At 40.3% G+C, this 18,966-nt stretch overlaps 1 protein-coding gene across 1 annotated transcript in view; it reads left to right on the top strand.

Moving 5' to 3' along the window:
- Positions 1-18,966, top strand: part of PTPN14 (protein tyrosine phosphatase non-receptor type 14) — a 110,781-nt gene that overhangs the window by 46,275 nt on the left and 45,540 nt on the right. The window contains exon 3 of the mRNA XM_032185136.1: positions 1,118-1,287. Within this exon, the coding sequence (XP_032041027.1) occupies positions 1,118-1,287 (170 nt within the window). The remainder of the gene's footprint in view (positions 1-1,117; positions 1,288-18,966) is intronic.

The raw sequence follows: 18,966 nt of genomic DNA, 5'->3' as shown, positions 1-18,966 counted from the left end.
TTCCTCTTCTTTCTCCAGTATTTTCATTTAAAATATGGTGCTGTGTATAAAAGAATGTGACTGCCTGTGGAAGGATTGTTGTCCAGTTAAATTATAGTAACAAAATAAGTATTTTAGGGTGAATCTAAACTTACAGAAACTACTGGGAAGTTTTTGTTGAATAGGAAGTCAGTTGGATTAAGCCTCAAGAAATAAATATTTTGAAATAAAACAAAAGAAATATGCAGAAATAACGATCCTACTTTCAGCTCCTAAATCTGCTTGATGTCCAAAAAGTTCCTTTTGCTGTTTCAGTTTGATTCATTTCAGTGTTAATACAGAGTCAAATTTTGTATTGAGGGCATTGCTGGAAATCTGATGCTGTCAGCTGAAATATTGTAGAAAAAATGTTGGTATGAACTTCACAGTTAGGGCTACAGTCAGATTTCCGAGTAAGGAATGGCTTTTTTTCCTTTATTAAACACAAATGCTTCTTTTGCCGCTTTTTCTTCATATCTCTAGTTATGGTACTTGCTGTTAATCATAACATACGTCTTTGGGCAGTGCTGATGACGTGGGTTTAATCTCACAAATGCTTTTTAAATTGTTATATTTTAATAAAGTGTGCATTATGTTCTGTATCAGGAAAATGGTTCTGGTATTGGTAGATAATTGTTGATATGTGTATAGGTCTGCATTATTTCTGTATAGTTGGAAGAGTTGCCTTGTCCTTTGATTGCAGTGGGCCTGATCTCATGAAGTCTCTGTGCTTTGATTAAGACTTAGCCTTTGCTGTCTGTTCACAAGGTGCAGGCGTAAGCATGTCAAATAAAACTGAGCCAGGCACTTTCCGTAAACCATTTGTTAACTGTGCCATAATCTCACACAGACCTCTTTATGTTTGGAGACATAAGAGAGTTGATAGTACTGCGTGAAGTCTATTGCAATATTAATTTGTCTTCAAGGCTGTTCTAAAAGGCACAGGACAATAAAATAAATAAAAAAATTGCTCTCATGCTGCATATGGGAATAGAAAATTTGACACAATGCCATCTGTTCTTATTTGCATTTGTTGTTGGTTTATGTGTGTGGTCTAGCTGGAAAAGATAAACTGACAATATTTTGTTTCTTTATCTAGACACACTACTTTGGCCTTTGGTTTCTCAGCAAGAGCCAGCAACTCCGCTGGGTTGAACTGGAAAAGCCTCTGAAGAAGCAGCTGGACAAATTTGCCAATGAGCCTTTGCTTTTCTTTGGGGTAATGTTCTACGTGCCCAGTGTTTCCAGACTGCAGCAGGAGGTAACAAGGTATGTGGATTCCCTCTGTTCACACAGTGGTGTTATAGCTGGGAGGGAAAAGACAGTTGCTCTGTTTCTGGCATTCAATATTTGCTCAGGTATCATCTGGTTCTTTTCCTTTCCTGCCTACAGCCCAAATGGGAAAAAGAAAGAAATCACCACTAGGTTATACCTGTTAGGGGGGAAAAAAAAAAGAGGTATGAGTATTGGTGAATGATTGTATGTGGTAAACTGCAGAAACAAAAAAGGACTAATAGATACACATTTAAAATGCTGAAATATGTTTTAAAAGGGACCACACTGACCATGCTCTTCTTTAACCTCCCAATGATTAAAAGAAAGCCATAGGGAGATGACTTCTATATACATTTTTAGTTTATTATTCTCTTGTGCTTTGCTGCAAGTGAACTTTGGTTTCTTTTCTGGGTTTTGCCCATCCCATTCCTGGTCTTTCCCCTTATAGTTCACAAGAGGATTAAAACTGTTAGAGGGTATTAGTCCTTTAATTATGATCAGGGTGTACCTTTGCAAACAACTTATGTGGGAATTACTCTTTTATTCAGAACCCTGTGCTGTGGTTGTAACAATGCAACTGTTTTGAGGGGCTATTCTTGTAAACCACATCACTGTGGTTTGCTCACATCTGTGTTGTATTTGGGGGGAAGAAAAAAGCCCACCTCGCCCCAAAAGGGGTGGGCTTGTTTTCTTTTTAACCAAAGTTATTTCATGTATCTGGTTTAGAACAAAGTTGCATCAGCACAACTGTACAATGAGAGGTCGAGACTGTAGTAACTGGGTAAGGAGTAAAGGCTGGCAGAAGCTTTCTTTACCAGCCTTGAAAAAATGTCCTGTTGCTGCAAATGTTAAATGTACCACATGGTCATCGTATCTAAAAATGATGTATAAATAGTTGAGAAAGAGTGGAATAATTCTAGAAAGTGTGCAAGATGTGAAATATTCTGGGGATTTGCAGATAGTATATTTTAAGGGATATAAAGGATTTTTTTCTTAACACTGGACTGGGGAATTGGTTAGGATGCGAAAGATGTGATTTTTAAAATGACAAATGTCAAGAAGTCTCTTGACTACTGTTTGTGCAGAATTCTTGCCAAACAGTGGGCTGACACCACTTCCATTTCCGCGCAAATAGACTTGAGACTGAATGTCAATGGTTATCTATAACCCTGTGTTCCTGTCTTGTGTGCTTTGGGAGAGGGAAACCTCACATCATTTCCTTCAAAATTAATTAATGTGAAGTCAGAATGTCTGATTTATTTTTTTTTTTCTTCTGTTGCTCACATATGTTAGCACAGTCCCGGCCTAATTGTGTGCAAGGAACAATTGTAGATACTCGGATGCTATTATCTCTTTGAGCTGCAGCCTGCAGTGCTGATTGCTCATTCATAGTTCACCTGCAGAGGTATATTTGCTCATGCTGCACAGGTTGGTAATAACAAAACATTTCAGTGACAATTGAACTTCACAGCACTCTCAATTTGAGTGGCTGCTGATTTTTTTTCTTTCTGATGTGAGTGATAACATAAGCTGTAGAGACTTACAAGTGCCTCTCATATTTCTTTGAATATCTACAGCAAAAACAGCAGCTTCCTAAATGGACCTCAGATACAGAATAGCCTGTTAAGATTTGTTTTTTGTCTCTTGAAAAGAAATTGCTTCACTGTAATAGTGAATAGCTTGTAATAGCAACAAACCTTCAACTGTGCAATTCTAGGTAGATGCAGTAAATCTCAAGTTCAAAGTGATGAGTGGCAGGGACATGGAGAACTGTTCTGAAGGAAATGGCAGAGGAAAGCATAGTCTGAAGTGTGATTAGGTGGACAAATAGGGTTGGTTTCTAGGTTTCTGGGGGGCTTCACTTACTGTTGGTAAATAGATTAAACATTTGTTTTGAAATTGAGACTAGCTGCTTTTGGGGTTAGACTTGATTGTGATGTAATTACCTGTGATAGTGAGACAGGACTTGCCTACTCTGTGCGTATGTGTTTGGCTTTTCTATGTGTGCATGCAAATGACAAATCTGTCTTAAATGCAAAATTTCTGATCAAGCACTCATCTCTTTCTGGGAAGCTGCAGAACCACCTCAAACAAATAAACCCAACCTCAAAACAAAAACATCACCAAAGGCTGAACCTGTGAAAGTAGTGACAGTGCTGCTAGCGTTGATCCTGTTACCTGTGTAAGCTCTTCATGATGGAAACATCTCTAACTCCAAGCTTTCCTGGATGTGGTGAAACCCATCTCAGTCCAGGCTTTGAGTTAATTGAAGACTCCAGCATTGGGTAATGTTCCTATGATGAAATGACAAAAAATCTTCTGAGAATACCTCAATAAACACTTGCATAGGCCACAAGTATTCAGAAACCAAGGGATTAGTTCACTGAGATGGTTTACTCTGCCTCTGATCTGTAGGGTTATAGGCTGTGGCTTGATAGCTGGCTATGAAAGATTTGTCCTGAGCTGAATATTTTGCCCTACTTCCAGGGTCTGTAGCCCCCAAACCCAATGTGCTGTTGTTGGGAAGAGGGGAAATGATCCAAGACTTAAATTTTGTTGAGCAAGAAGAGCTCTGCTGCGGGGTTGGTCATGGGCCTTGAAGCAGTCTTTCATTATCACTTTTATTTGAAAGACCGACTCTTCAAAACGATCTTTGGACCGTTTTGTGTTCTACTGTTGGTTGGTGATTGGGACTAACAGGAGGAATCCTTGTACAAATAAAACAACTCCTATTTAGGTGATGCCATAAGGGTTTGTTTATAAAATTGTAACTTCTGTACACTTTGCTGTTGGAAGCTCTAAAATGCTCATAATGCTTGTAGACACCTGGATTTTAGCTGCCTGCAGGTGTTGGTAGTGATCAGGAGCTTTTCATGGTTTTGCTGGTAACTTCCTATATTGGACAAGCCAAACATGGATGTAGAAATGAGAATAACACTGCTCTGAGCCCTGTGTGGCAAGTAGACGCTGTGGAAACCTGTCCGTCTGTTACATGCTGGGAGAGGAATTTACTAGTAGTCCAGTGACTACTAGTAACTAGTCAGTACCGTCCATCTGAGGTACAACGTGAGAGTCTCAACTGGCACACTGAAGCTAAAGAAGAGTAGCAGCACAAACCACAGGGTGTTTGAGGTTGGAAGAAGTCTCTGGAGATCATCTAGTCCAACCCCCGTGCTCAGAGCTGGGCAAGGCTGCTCAGGACTGTGCCATGTTGAGTTTTAAGTATCTCTAGAAGGAAACTTCATAACTTGTCTGGGCAACCTGTTCCACTTCTTAGTCTTCCTCACAGTAAAGGTGTTTTTTAATGTTTAGATGGGAATTCTTGGATTGTAGTTTGTGCCCTGATGGTCTGCTTTCAAAGGTGTGGATGACTGTGGAGTGATGGAGTGGGTGAGTGGGTTCTCTAGGTCACTGTGTAACTGCTCACTGAGGACCTTCAGAGCTGCAGGTGCCTGTCGTGAAACTGCAGGCACAGCCCTGGCTCTGTGGGATGTCTGTAGTTAGGACGTAAGAGGTATTTGTGATAATGTGAGAGAGAAGGGCCTGTGGGATCCTTGGGAAAGAAAAGTGAAAACAAGTCTGACAGAGTGGTCTATTCAGCTAACAACTTCTTGAAGTCAACCTCAGAGGCCTGCAAGAAAAGATGGGGCAAAGGAGTATTCAGGGGAACACACAATTTGTTGTAGCAGGTCACATCTGACTCTGTGGCTTGCTTACTAATTTGTTACTTGCTTAAAGATGCAAACACCAGTGGTGAGGGTTTTGTTTGTTTTTTGTGTTTTTTTTTTTTTTTCTTTTTTCTCCTCAGACAAAGCTAAGTGGAGCACTGGGACAGAGTAAGAAGCATCAGTAACACAGTAGCTCTTGTTTGGCTAGTGATTTTGCGTGCAAGTGGTGAGGCTTCTCAGGACAGCTGCGTTTCCTGACCTATGAGGGAAGCTTCCGGCAGATATCTTTGGGAAACATACAAAAAGCAGCCACCTGCCTCTTCTTCCTGGCAGAATTAACAAAATATTATTGCCGTGCCTTCCTCTCAGAGTAATACCATTATACTCTTGGTGCTAGGCCTTCTCCTAAAAGACCTTTTTCCACGCCCTGGTCCTCTTGTTTCCCTATAGTAGAGAACAGTAGAGATCTGTTTCTTTTGTTTCTTTCATCTTGGGTTGAGGCTCCCATTTGTACATACCTTCTGATCATACCCCTATCTCTTCTGAGATCCCAGTGACTCCAGCATCTCCTCCTCCTCTAGTCCTAGCATCCTACCTGCGCCCAGTCCCACAGACATCTTCCAGTGGGAATTACAAAGTATAGCCCCACAATCATTTTCTAAGGCATCAAAGAACTTGCACCATTTTATAATCACAGTAATTAAAAAAAATAAAATAAACCAAAACAAATAAGCCAAATTAAGAAAAAAAAAATCATCTCTCGTGGAAGCTACAGCAGATGCCATTTGTTTGGGAGTACAGGGGCTGGCACATTAGCAAAAGGAATTTTTCATGGAAGGCTCTACAGGCTACTTAGATAACCTCTTTTTAGTCATCCAGCTGTTCTTGGAGTGAGCAGCCATCGCAGGTGGAGATGCTGCGCATGCTTTTGGCATATTTAAGGCACCTGGGATTTGCATACTGTCTGATATAAAGCAGTCTTTGTGATGCCCTGTAGAGTAGATATTTGCATAGATTAGAAATATAAATCTGCCTTTTATTTTCTGCTAACTCCTCAGAGGGGAGGCATCGTTTCAACCACCTATTTAAAAAAAGTAAGTCTTTGTACAGTGTCTAGAGTAAACAAGAGTGCTTTCACTGTGCTCCTGTTCCAAAAACAGAGAACCCCCACACTCTTGTGGCTTTCTGAAAATGTGTGTGCAGTGCTGCTTTCTGTACCAGTGTCAGACAATCTGTGTCCATCTATGTTTTTTTGTTTACATTTTCAAGGGAAAACAGAGATACTGTGGGGACTAAAATGTTACTTCAATCTTCACACATCATACCGCTAAGCCTCTTGTGCAGGAACGAAGATGTAGTTTGGTCTGTTTTCAATTTTTTTATTTTACTTTATTTATTTATTTATTTATTTTTTAAAGATTTCCGTGTCTTATTATGTGCTCTGTGTCTGATGGGGCTGATGGGGTTTGCACTGTTTCAGAGTGGGTCATAATAGTGCAAAACAAGAGCAGCTCCCAGTCTTAGTGCTGTGGGTGGGCAGGGCACCTGTGGCACTGTGCTTGGCAAGTCTGGTACATCAGTGTAGGAAGAGATGTCCTCCAGCGTTTGCACTGTGCTGCATTGGGTGCTTGCCTCAGCTTCAGCTGTCAGCTCTGCATTTTCCCCAAAGAGCATGCTGCGCAGCTTTTCAGTGAAAGAAAGCACTGAATGTTTGGAATGGGATGACTGCACCTGCATTCATGTGTTTGCAGGTGGAGAATTAGTCTGTGGCTGCCAGGCCTGTTTTTTGGAGGGCCTGTGAAAAATCAGCCTTGAACTTACCCTCCATTAGCTAAATGAACAACTTCCTCTGTTTTGTCGACTTATCCCTCTCTTCAACATTTATTCTAGCTGTTTTTTTTTTTTTTTTTTTTACTGCTTATCTTTTAAGAAAATATTTCTTCATAATCCCCCACCTTTCCATTTCTTACTTTTCCTTCAACTTCTAGGTGAAGAGTTTGAAAACAACTGGTTTTGTCATGCATAGCTACAGACAATTATGACTGTGAGTTTGTAAATCACTTGAGGATAAAGCAGAGAGGAAGAATATGGTGTGTGACCCTTTCATATTTACTGGGAAAAATGTTCTGGCAAATCCATTTTTATTTTTTATTGAACTCTGGACTTCTTTTCCTTCTTCTCAAGGTTATTTCCCTCCTCTCAAAAAAAGTCCTTCTTAAGCTCAAGTGGATGAGACATTTATCTTTGCTTTTAGTCTGTTTTGCTTTACTTCTTTTAAACAAGCTAAAGTTTCACATCCTCATATGTTGTTAGGTTTTAATACAAGTGCAGTCAGATGAGTTTTTGTACCAGTCACTTTTTTTTTTTTTTTTTTCCCCTGATGGTGCTTTTAATTGCTCTGTTAAGGTTGGGTAACATATCCTTGTGTGCCAGTCTGATTTTGTGGCAGGCTCAGTGATGTGGAACTCTTTTTTGACTGTTAGGGTAGTAAAGTACATTAAACTGCTTTGCTTTTCATGCTTGGTCACATCTCCAGCTTGTGGCTGTCTGAGAAGCCTCTGTGTGTACCTCCAAGTTCACGGTAGTTGATTTTGAGTACCGTGGTGGTGACTCCATTGTCCAAAATAAGCACTTCGTATATCATGGTGTGTCAGAAAAAACAACACGATATGTACCATACGGCTTGTTCAGGACAACCCTGAGTGTGTTTGCCTGCAGTGATGGGTTGGGGCAGGTTATGTGGTTGTGCTTGTTAATGCACCTTTGGTAGACCTTTAGGAATTTTTTTTTAATCCCAATTGTTCTTAAAAATTCAGCAACACTTTAAAATGCATATATGTATATATGTGTGTACACTATATATGTATAAAAAAAGATAAATCCCATGCAGGATGGGAGAAGAGATGTGATTAATTTGGATGGGTAGGCAGATGAGTGAGAAGTGGGGGTAAGTGGGAAGGTGGAGTATTTTAAAAACAAAAGGCCAGTGTGGTCTCTTGCACCTGGAGATCCAACCATTCAGTATCACTGGGGTAACCAAGCTGAAAAGTCTGGTTTTAAAGTTTGGTTTTCAGACAGTGGAAGCCTTACTGCCTTGTCCAAACTTGTCCCTCCCCAAGAGCATTTGTCATTTTGAGTTTATGGTGTGTTTTGTCCCAGCACATTTTGAGAGTATGCCTGCTCTATTGGAAAGACATCATCCAGGAGCAGGCTGTATAGCTTGCAGGGAAGTGAATGCAAGCAGTTTCCCATTGCCCTCTTTTCTGGGAAATGTCTAAACTACCATGCAGGTGCTATCAGCTGTGTTGTGCTTGCAGAGCAGCTCTGGTCACATTACTCAGGAAAGGCCACGACACAGCCCTCGCTTGGCATAGGAAAAAGCTTTGTGGCCACCCACCTGGAAGGACGATGCTCGTCTTCACTGAGATAACTGTTAGCTTCAACACAAATATGATACTAATGATCAGCACAGGCTTTCTGGTTTTAACTGTTTCTGGTTAGGTCTCTGTGGATTTTCTTTGTTTCTTATGTTGGGCTGGATCCTTGTGTAGCATGAGCCAGTATAGTTTCTCTTCTAACAATGCTTCCAACTCTATAATTATATACATTTATACTGTATACATCATGTTTCTGTTTTAGAGCTGTGGGTCCATGGACTGCAATTTTAAATAACTTCCATGAATTAAGACAATTGCTTCCATACGTGAAGGTCGTATATAAAATGAGCAGAAAAGGATGGGTTGGCAGGCCTTCAAAATGGAAGATGATTTCTTCCCATGATTCAAACTTTTTGTTCTCAGGTAAATGATTTGGAAAGTGAAATTGCTAGATAGTGTTTGCAGGGTAGTGGTGGGGAACAACTATGAGCATGGCATAGGCTGAAAACTGATCTATATGTGGCAGAACTGATGCTTTCCTTTGAACTGAAGAACAAGAGCATGGTGCTGTGTCATGAAACCAAGTAAAAGAGTTAGGACAAGCACCAACATAAATGTCTTATTCACAAGAATTCATTGTGATGGGGTCTCCCAGAGGAAGCAGCAGGAACTCTGGAGCTGAAATTTTGTAAACCTATGGGAGATAAAATGTCTGCTGGAATTGAATCCTGTTTTGGTTTATCTTGAAGTTGCCAGCCTGTCTGACCCTACAGATCTTGGTCCCGATTGTCTCTGACTGGAAGTCCAGTTTATCTTGCAAGGCAGGGAGAAAGGCTTAACTTTTGGCATCACTGGTAGGTGGAGGTAGTCCTAAGTCCCTGGGGATCCCAGATGTCTTCTTTTGGACAATTGTGTGAATGGGTTCTGCAGTGATTTGGCAGCGCTGGCTGCCTTTTTCTTCCAGCTGCAGGAATTTGGGATCAGCAAGCAGCCCTCAGCCACCCCAGCTACTGTCCAGAGAGCTCAAGCAGCTCTGCAACTGCTTGCAAGCCGGATGAGTGTTCAGAGCCTGTTGTGGCCACCCAGGCTTAGGCAGTCTGGGATATTTGTATTTTGGTGCTCCTTTGATGGTTTTATTGTTTTGTTTTAATTATTAGACTTTTTTCAATATTACTGGCTACTGCAGCATAAAAAAACACACATTAGGCTTGTTGCCTACCTTGTAAACAAGCTGATACTTAATTAGCTTTAATGTTTTAGAGGACAACAACAAATAATGTGCAGTATTTGCTTAGGTCTTCTTGTGTTCATATTATTATGCATTGTTTTGCTTTTCAGTAATATTCTTGGTTGAGGGGTTTGGGCTTTTTTTTTTTTTTTCTGTGTATTTTAGTAAATGTTTGAACTCTAACTTAAAAATAAGAGCTTCTTCAATGCAGACCTAAGATTCAACATTAATTCCCTGTTTATAAAATAATTTGCTGAGGAGGGCAAACCCTTCTCCCTGCTGACTTTCTTCAGTGAATGGGGAGCTTGTTCTCTGTGTGTTGATTATTGAAAGCTGAGCTCTTTGTGCCAGATATTTTAAGAAGCTGTTGATGCTTAGATCTAATCTATTACATTATACTTTGCTTTTAGACCAGAAAGTGAATGTGTTTTCATGTGTGTGGTTGTGCAGTACATATGTAGCAATGCTAAAAAAGCGTTGCGTAACTATAAATACAGTCTTGGATACTTCAGCCTACATTCTTGCTTTACTGTGTTTTGAAGGCCGCGGCGGTGATGGTTGGAAATGTTGTAAGAGGAATGTCTTGGCATTAGGCAGCACCACATTTTCATCTGATCATGAGGAAATAATACCTATTTTATGTTCTGGTGCTTAGTCACGTGTTCTTACATATCTCTCCTCTAATGGGAACTGTTTGTATTCAATTTCAGTAGACCTGACACTTTTTGAAGTTCTCTAACCTGTTTATTGGGCCCTTTTAAATGGCAACAAAGGTTACATTTTGAGTTTTTACTCTCCTTAAAGAGAAAAAAATACCACCATTTACACAGCACGCTGGAGCTTCCTCTTTTGGTCTTAGGTAGACCAGCTTGAATTCCTCCATGCCAGTTAGGCTGCTAGAAGCATTCACACCTGGGATAAGGCACTCAGCATCTTCCTCTTCTGTCTTAGACACATGTTGTTGGAGGCACTTGCTGAGTCTGTGTGTTGGATGGGTGGCCCTAACGCACACTGAACACTGAGCAGCTCTTACTAGAGGATGAAGAGTGTGGATGGCTGGAGGCCTGCTAGATGTCAGCTATGGTTGTGCACGTTTGGAAGCTGAGGGGAGACAGTCCTGGGACAGGGAGACCTGAGCATACACAGTAGGGCATGTTATGGAGGACTTAAAAACATGCTGTTGTGAGGGCAGAGAGTTTGGGTGCTATACTTCTAAGGCTTCTACTTCCACTGCTGGAGGAGTTGTGAGAAGTTGGTTAACAACGTGGCCTAGCTAGATTTACTTGTGAAGCACTCTACAAGAAACCTACAGCTAGCTATTGGCTTCCAAGAAGCTTACCAGGTTAAGATAGGATATTGAGATATAAAGGAGCAAGCAAAAAGTGAATTTTGTTTTGTCATCATTTCATTTCTAAACAGAAATAATGATTTGTAGGCTTGAAATTCAAACTTAATGTCTTGTAATAGACAAAAAACACTCTGCCATCACCATGATGGATAGGGAGCTTGTTCTCTTTAAAATGAAGACTGAGCTTCAGTCGAGAAGATTTTGCAAACTTTAGTGAAGAAGCTTTTGCTCTGGTGGTTGTTGGAATGACTCTAAACAGGGTAATTTTGGATGGATTTTTGTTACTGGAAAGTTGTCAGTGTATTGTCTTCCCCTTGTTAGAACAGATAGACGCAACTATAAAAGCAAGTAGAGGTGGGGATTTTTTTTTTTTTCCTTTCCTATCATGCAGAATTGCTCCTTTGGTTTAGACTTTGTGACTTTTTGAGTTGCATGAAGAGAAAGTCATTTGAACTAAATTAACTGTCACTGACTTCGGGAGTGAAGTAACTCTCAGTGTGCATATGCAGAAAGTAGATGTTGTTTTTTTTTAAAGTGCCTTTTAATTTTTTTTGTTTGTTCTTTCATTTATTATTGGCATCGGGAAAAGCACTGAGAAGAAATAAAACTAGTTATATTGTTTTCTTGTACCTTAAAAAATAGCAGCAGAAGCAGGAGCAATGTGCTTCCTTGGCTCTGCTATGCAACAGTTACAGCATTAAAAAATTTGCAATGACAATACTGTTTTCAAATGGTAAGACTATATTATGTGCTGGAAAACTTGCAGCACTTCAGGGCATCTGTTAAATTGTCTTGTCAGTGTTTCCAGTGTTCTCACACTCACATCCAAGGGCTTGATTCTGAGCTGCTTGGTGTTATTAGTCATGTCTCCCATTGGGATTGGCCATGGGTAAGAACATTTAGGGCTTGGAAGCACTAAGAAAGTGTGATAGTGGATGCAATTCAGTGTTGTGGGTGTGTTACGTTATGTCAATATAAATGTTTTATGCAGAGGCATTCCTCTGACCTGGCAGTTAGCACAGAGCAGAGGACGTGGTTTGTAGGAGCATGGAATAAATGCAAGAAGTAATTGCTAGCCTAAAAATAGTCCATATTTTAATACACTTTTATGAAAATAAACAAGCCTATGGAGTTCTAGTATCAAACAAGTGGCGTGCTGGTACTAGAACTGTTTCCCTTTGCTCCTTTAATTGTGGAGAAGAAAGGGGAAAAAAATTATTGTTGCCCATAAAGTAGAAAGAACATTTGCTTCAAAGTAAAGGCCAAATGATGCATGGTTATTTTTTAATGTTTTTAATAAAGGACAGTTTATCATCCACTTCATTTGTGATTGCCATACTAAGGCCCTGCCCAACTTCTCAGAGCTTGGTTCTGACCTCTACTGCACTAATGTCTTAAGCTAGACTTCGCAGGGAGAAGGTGTTATGCATGTTTTTAAGCTATTTGTTATGTTTTTGAACAAAAAAGGGAATCCATTAGTTCAGCAAATCTGTTTTTAATTTTTCACTTGCAGCTTACAGTGGGAAGCTTGAGTGTTATACAGAGAATTACTGAGTATGTAATGTCTGTTCTCTTCCTCTAAAGTGAAATTTTAGTGTAACTGCTATAGAGATAGCTACTGTAATGGAATGATTTTGCTTTCCTTTAAAAAAAAAAAAAGGGGGGGGGGAGGGGGGCGAATTTTAGTTAATCTTTTTGGTTTATGGGAGATGGAATAGGAGAAGTGGAAAAATGGAAAGCACTTGTCATCTCCAGATGCTTGAGTCACAGAAGTGCCCATCAGCTTTTATGCATCTCCTCAAATAAAGATGAAAGGGATCCTTCTCTTCTAATCCATGAACTATGCTTCTCACTGCCTTTGTCATTTAGACTGTTGCAAAGTGCTTAACTGCCTTTTTCCTCCTTAAGGTGTAGTAGCAATGCATATCATTGCAGAATAGGGTTGCCCATTCATTAAGTAGCATGGTATATACAGTGAATATTATGGTGTACCTCACAGACAGGTATGCTGCTTTTGACTTGTCTCCCGGTGTAGTTTAAGGCACTGGTTTTGACAGATGAATATGTTACCCAGATTGGGACTATTATTCCCCTGTTTATCTTCCCATGTACTGCAGTAGCTAGCACTGTCCTTAGTGAAGTGCAGACTGCTACAGGACGTTACACCTCAGGTCTTCACGACACAGTCTGGTGCAGCTGCAGTCATGTAGCTTCTCTTGGTGAAGCCTCAAGAATAAAGGTTGCTCTAGACTTCCTGTATAATCAGATGAAATGGGCATGATTCAGGATTCCTCTGTTGTGGATCACTTTCTTCAGGTGATTCATTCTTTTTTCTACTGGTTGTGTTGAAAAGGGAACTGCAGATCACTGGTCTCCTATTTAGGAGTCTCAGGTAGATGTCTGAAATTTGGCTGCAGCATCAGAAAGTGTCATCCAGGTCAGAAACCTGAGAGCAAACAGACCTGTGCTTTTGTTTGGGGTTACTAACTATTATGTTTCAAGAATTCAGCAGGCAATAGAAATCTTGGTTACAGTAGCATTGCAAGACTTCAGTCAAATTTATTTAATTTTGATGGCCATACAGCTGAAGCAAACTTTATTCCTTCTCTACCACTGAGATGCAACACGTGAAATCCAATTTGAAACACACCCGTTTTCACGAAGCTGAATACCTTTACTGTCTTTTCCCTTGCTGGCAGGGTAGAAAGCTAAAAGCTGCAATTGGATGTCAGTACAATCCTGAAGCCTCTGAATGTGTTTAAAAGAAGTATTTGCATGGGGGCCCTTATGCAGCTGAAAATCTCAACAAGAATTTGGCAGAAGGCTCAGTATCGGAAGATGGCAGATTCCTGTGCAGTGAGATGTTTACTGGTCCGCTGTTTTATCTTTGGCAGCTGCTTCTGCATTTGATATCTTCAGCTGTTTTTGAAGACTTACAAAGAATAATTATTTGTTTCATGAAATGATTCTACTTCACCCACCCAACAGGGCAATGATTCACATATTTCTCTGGCAACATTACCCCTTGTTATCTGAGCTGCCTTCACTTTTGTGGGGTCGTGTTCACCGGGATGTTAACTTCCCAGCCATGGTTTTATTGCATGTTTTGCAGACGTGGGGTGCCTGTTTTCAGCCATTCCTCTGAAAGCACTACAGTCACCAAGATATTTGAGAAAGGGAAATAACCTGTTTTTTCATGTTTTCTGGTGATCATAAGCACTAATTGTAGATGCTTCAATAATAATTGCATAGGAGTATGAGCTACTATACTCAAGGCCCAACAGATAAGTGTCAACTTCATTGTGCCTCATTTCAAACAGTTTTTTCATATTCCCAGTGAAGATAACTGTAAAAGACAACAGTGAATGGACTAGAGTTTAGCACCTTCCAATGCAGAATTCCACTAAAATCAATAGACGTTTGTTTGGATATTGATTTTATGACATTGGAATATTACTTAAAGGTTTTACAACAACAGAAAACCACCATCAGTATTTAAATGAGTTCCATAAATCCATGAACAAGGTTTCATTGCAAACTAGCAGAGCCTTTATTTGAAGTTCAGTTTAAGCATGCATTCTGGAAGTTTGAACGTGTTCATTTTTTCTCTGACTAAAGTAGCAGTGGAGTATAATTGCATGCTGGCCTGCACGTGCAGACTGATCTTGTAATGTGCTTCCCGGATGCTTATGTATGCATACAGGTTGTTCACTGGTATATGTTCTGTTCAACTTTAGCATTAATGCACAGAGGTATGCTTACCCAGAAAAGGCTAGTACACTTCTGTCATTTCTGAATTTAGAGTTCTACTGGAGAAGACCATTTTTAAAATATATTCAAAAATGAGACTGGATTTATAGGGTGAATGCAGAAGGTTGTAATTAGTCCAACTGATATAAAGGAGGAGGGAAGCAAGGGGCATATAGGAATCCTCATCTTTGTGTCTAAAGAGTGATTTAGTTATGTCTGTACTTAACCCAGTTTTAAAAAGACTTACCTATGTATTTCCAGTATTGCAGAATATGAGTTAGAGTTTATGAATGTTCTAGTTAACTCACCACATTTTTTTAGCATGATATTCTAACCTGCTTGGCCATTAACCTGGCTGACTACCAGGAGAATTTTCAAACCGTTGACTCATATTGCTTCCATATGTAACTTAAACCACCTTTTCCCACAGTGAAGACAGCTTGAAGGTTAGCTGCATATACTTTTCAGGGTAGGGAACAGTGTGTTTTGAACTGAGTCAATATGTGTGAGTAAAGGCAGTAACATCTAAGCTTTATTAACAATTTGGGGTCTAACCTCATTTTTGCTGAAACTGTTCCTGGTTCCAAATTAGGCAGACCAAGAGGGTTTTTTTGTGCTTCTCTTCCCCATAAGGTTTAGTAGTCTTCACCATACGTAGCCATGGCTCATCTTTTCAGTTTTTGCAGTTTTGTGGCAATGGACCTTCACAGCTGCCTTTACTTTCATGCCATCTAAGGATTTGAGGGCATGACTTTCTCTGTGTGGGACCTGATATTTTTAGGATGTTACTATTTAACTGGGAAATGGTGCATAGGCTGCATGCAGTGTCACATTATTGGGCACATTATATTTACATGTGTGCAGGGAGAGAGCCTGTGTGTGGTTGGAGCTCCAATACATAGCTGGAACTATGGTTTATGTCCTGCAGCAAAGGCAGGGTGGTGCTCAAGGCTAGGTCAGTCAGAGGGGTGACAGCTAGCAGCACTGCTCTACACTGTGGCGTCTTCCTGGGTGGTGTGCTCCATGCCTTCTTGGGATGCAGCTTTGTGCCCCAGCTGTTTTGCTGCTGAGTCAGTGAGTGGCTTGGCACACAAAAGCCCTGACAGCTCCAGGGTTTGGGTCCTCCACCGGGTATCTCCACCAGGGCAATAGCTGCCTCTGGCACACAGAGCCCAAAGTGAGGAGAAAGAGTCCTGGGATCCTATTTGGAAATGGGGGGGGGGACCATGGTAGTAGGTAGGTGAAGATGTAGGCAGCAGTTGTGTGAGACCTTGTTGGTTTGCAGTTGCAAAAATAAATAAATAAATAAATAAGCACACACCAAAAATGTCAAGGGCTGATATTTTTTTTTCTTGCAGACTGCACAGAAGAACATGAAGAAAGTCTGCCAAGAGGGATTTTTCTCCATAGGCTTTGATAATTGCTCTGTGTATGGAGCCTACTGATGAAGAAGAGATCTGGGTTTTGTTGCAGTATTACTATTATTATGGGAAGTTGCATCCTTCCTTACCCCCAGTTTGCTAACTGTGGTGGGGTTTTTGCTTCTTTTTTTTTTTTTTTTTTTTTTTTTTTTGAAGGGGATAGGCTGTAAGGATGAGTATACTGGTCTTCATGAACAGCCTTTAAGATATACATGTATGTATTAAAAGTAGTATTAAAAGTAGTAGGTGGTATTGCTATGTCTGGCTTCTTGGGTAATTCAGCTACCTGAATTGGTTCCAGTTCCTTTTTTAAGGAATTAATACCAAAGTCAAGCCTACAAGTGTTTCCTCTGTCATAACTTTTGGATCTCTGTAGCCAAATAAGTGTTTGTCTCAGTTCAGGAGACATGGGCATGCAGTTAAGGTTAACTGTGTGAATAGTCTGAAGTCAATACGACTGCCATGTTGAAGAATAACATTTTAAGCATGTGCTTAAAATACAAAACAGATGGCTATACAGCAAATTGTTTAAAGAAATGTGGCTAATGAACTCTTCAGTTCCAAATGTTTTATTCTAGTATTTCCGTGTAATATTTGTGCTTGTATGGAATGTTGTTTTTCAGCTGAAAATGCACTAAAGAATAGATTTCTGTGCATCATACGATTTTGATAATTCTGCTTTATTTTTGCAAGCCCACTCTGACGTTGTTAAGGATGAATGCTTTAGGGCCTGACTCTCTTGAAGTCCAGTTTGAAGAGAGCAAGCTTAGCCTTTGCTGAGAGATGGGACTTGTAAGGCAAGAGAATATGGCTTCCCACATTTTTTACTCTAAAAGGCATGCTGGAGTTTTGTACTGTATAATTCTTTAGGTATTTGGATTAACCCTGATAAAATTATAGGTGGTTGTGAGGGAGTTTATTGTGCTTATAAATTGTAGTAGGGCTCCCTGTAATTTGTTATAATTAATTCAAGAGTTCAAGGGCAGAAAATCAGGATCAGGTTGTGGCATGCCTTCCTTTCTTGCTAAAGCATGCTATTACTGGCCTTTTTATTTAAGGTTTGGCTTCATATTTGTGGGTTTATTTGAACTCAGAGTATCCAAAAAGTATAATACACTGTTAGCAAAAAGTATAGATCCTAGGACAGAGGATGGACCTGTTGCGGTTGGGGGATTCCTTTTTAAATACAGAGGAATTGGTGGATATAAAAAAGCTGCATCTGCTGGCTAAGCCTTTCAAGAAAGAAGTACGTGTTTTGGAAGGCTCGTGTCATGTCTGCAGGCCTCAACAGGGCCTGGGAGCGTGTAAGTGCTTGTGGTCCATACGAAATGACAGGAAAAACAAAACACTTGCAGAGCATTTCCTTAATATCTGAGCTCCCTTCTCTCAAAGGACTCTATCACCGGGGCAGGGCACGGAGCTGATGGCTGGAGGCAGAAGGCATCCACAGCAAAGGCACGGCCTGAGAGTGGCGGCATGGTGCCTAGCGGTCCTGCCCACCTCCCTCAGCTCTGACCAAGGGAGAAACTCCAGCACCGGACCAACCTCCAGATTTAGTCAGTCTTCTGCTGCCAACAAGAACACTGAATATGATGCTGTTATCTTGGGTTTAGCTGTGAAGAGTTACACTCATCATCCATTTAACACTGCATGCCAGAGAGCTGCGATATTTTGATAGCAAGCTGTCCTGAAAGCACCTGTTTATATGTGGGAGGTTATAAAGCATGAGTTACCTTCCTCAGCAATCCCATGTCAATTTCCCATATTCCGTAAAGAACACAAGTACTCTTGTGTTTTTTGAATGCTCCATTTTGCTGCAGGAATTTCACTTTGTTGAATGACTCACAGCAGAAAAAAGCTAATCGTGCCTAAAACGCAAATATTTTGCATTTACTTTATAAATCTTCTGCCAGCCATTTAAAGTATTGGCTGGGGGTGGACATGTGAGATTTTAAGACTGCCCTATGGAGAGTGCAAACAAATGAACAACCTTTCAGGAGTAAACTGATGAAACAAAAGTGGAAAATAACAAGTAAGCAGTGAAAAATTATGATCAGACTGTTCTTACATGTGCAAAAGTATTCCTGGTCTAGTATCCTTAGGCAGGAGTTGACTTCATAGCTGGACTTTAACCGTCCACGAAGGTATTGGCCTGTGGTAGGAATTTAACTGGTCAGATCTGGTAGCTTTACTTTGTGTGTCTTCGCACACTTGCAGAGCTAGCAGTGCTAGCTATTATTTGTCCTTATGCTTACAAATTGCGTGTCAAAATAAAATGCCAATCATTGTAAAATTATCCTGTTTTATCAAAAATCCCTTGTCTCTCATTCAGCTATAAACTCTTCTCTTTTAGAGAGAGATTGAGAGATGTGGAGGCAGATGTTATGAATTGTTTTGATGTCCTCCTTTTTTCAGTCCTACAAAGACATGAAAATGATGCTAACCCAGCATTGTTCTAACTCGTTTGGAAGGGGAAAAAGGAATGACACATCTTTCCATGTATTTCATTTATTTTATTTTTAGTTTCCATCATCTTTTCCACCCAGCTGCTGAAGGAAACCAGGATGTAGACAGTTGGATGCTGCTTTTGAACAATCTCATTGCTCACTTACCCGAAGCTAACCTTGACCTACCTTGTAGGGTTGTTTTGATCAAGGAGTTCCTACCCTAAAAACTGTTATGACTGTGTTTTTACTGTTGGCATTGACAGTTTGCGCTTCTGAAGGAATATCCTTCTGGATGTGTGACAAAGGCCCTTTCGTCTTCTTCCCATCTTTTTCTGGCATGTCTGCTGATCTTTCTGAAGGTCTGTTGCAGGGTGTGGCAGGTTTGTCTTCAGTAATGTTCTTCCAAAAATATTATTCTTTAGAAGCGAAGCACG

This window comes from Aythya fuligula, chromosome 3 (genome assembly GCF_009819795.1).
Source record: "Aythya fuligula isolate bAytFul2 chromosome 3, bAytFul2.pri, whole genome shotgun sequence".
In the NCBI taxonomy this organism is placed as follows: Eukaryota; Metazoa; Chordata; class Aves; order Anseriformes; family Anatidae; genus Aythya; species Aythya fuligula.
Note: the sequence above shows the minus strand (reverse complement) of the source record. Positions and strands in the feature narration are given on the sequence as shown.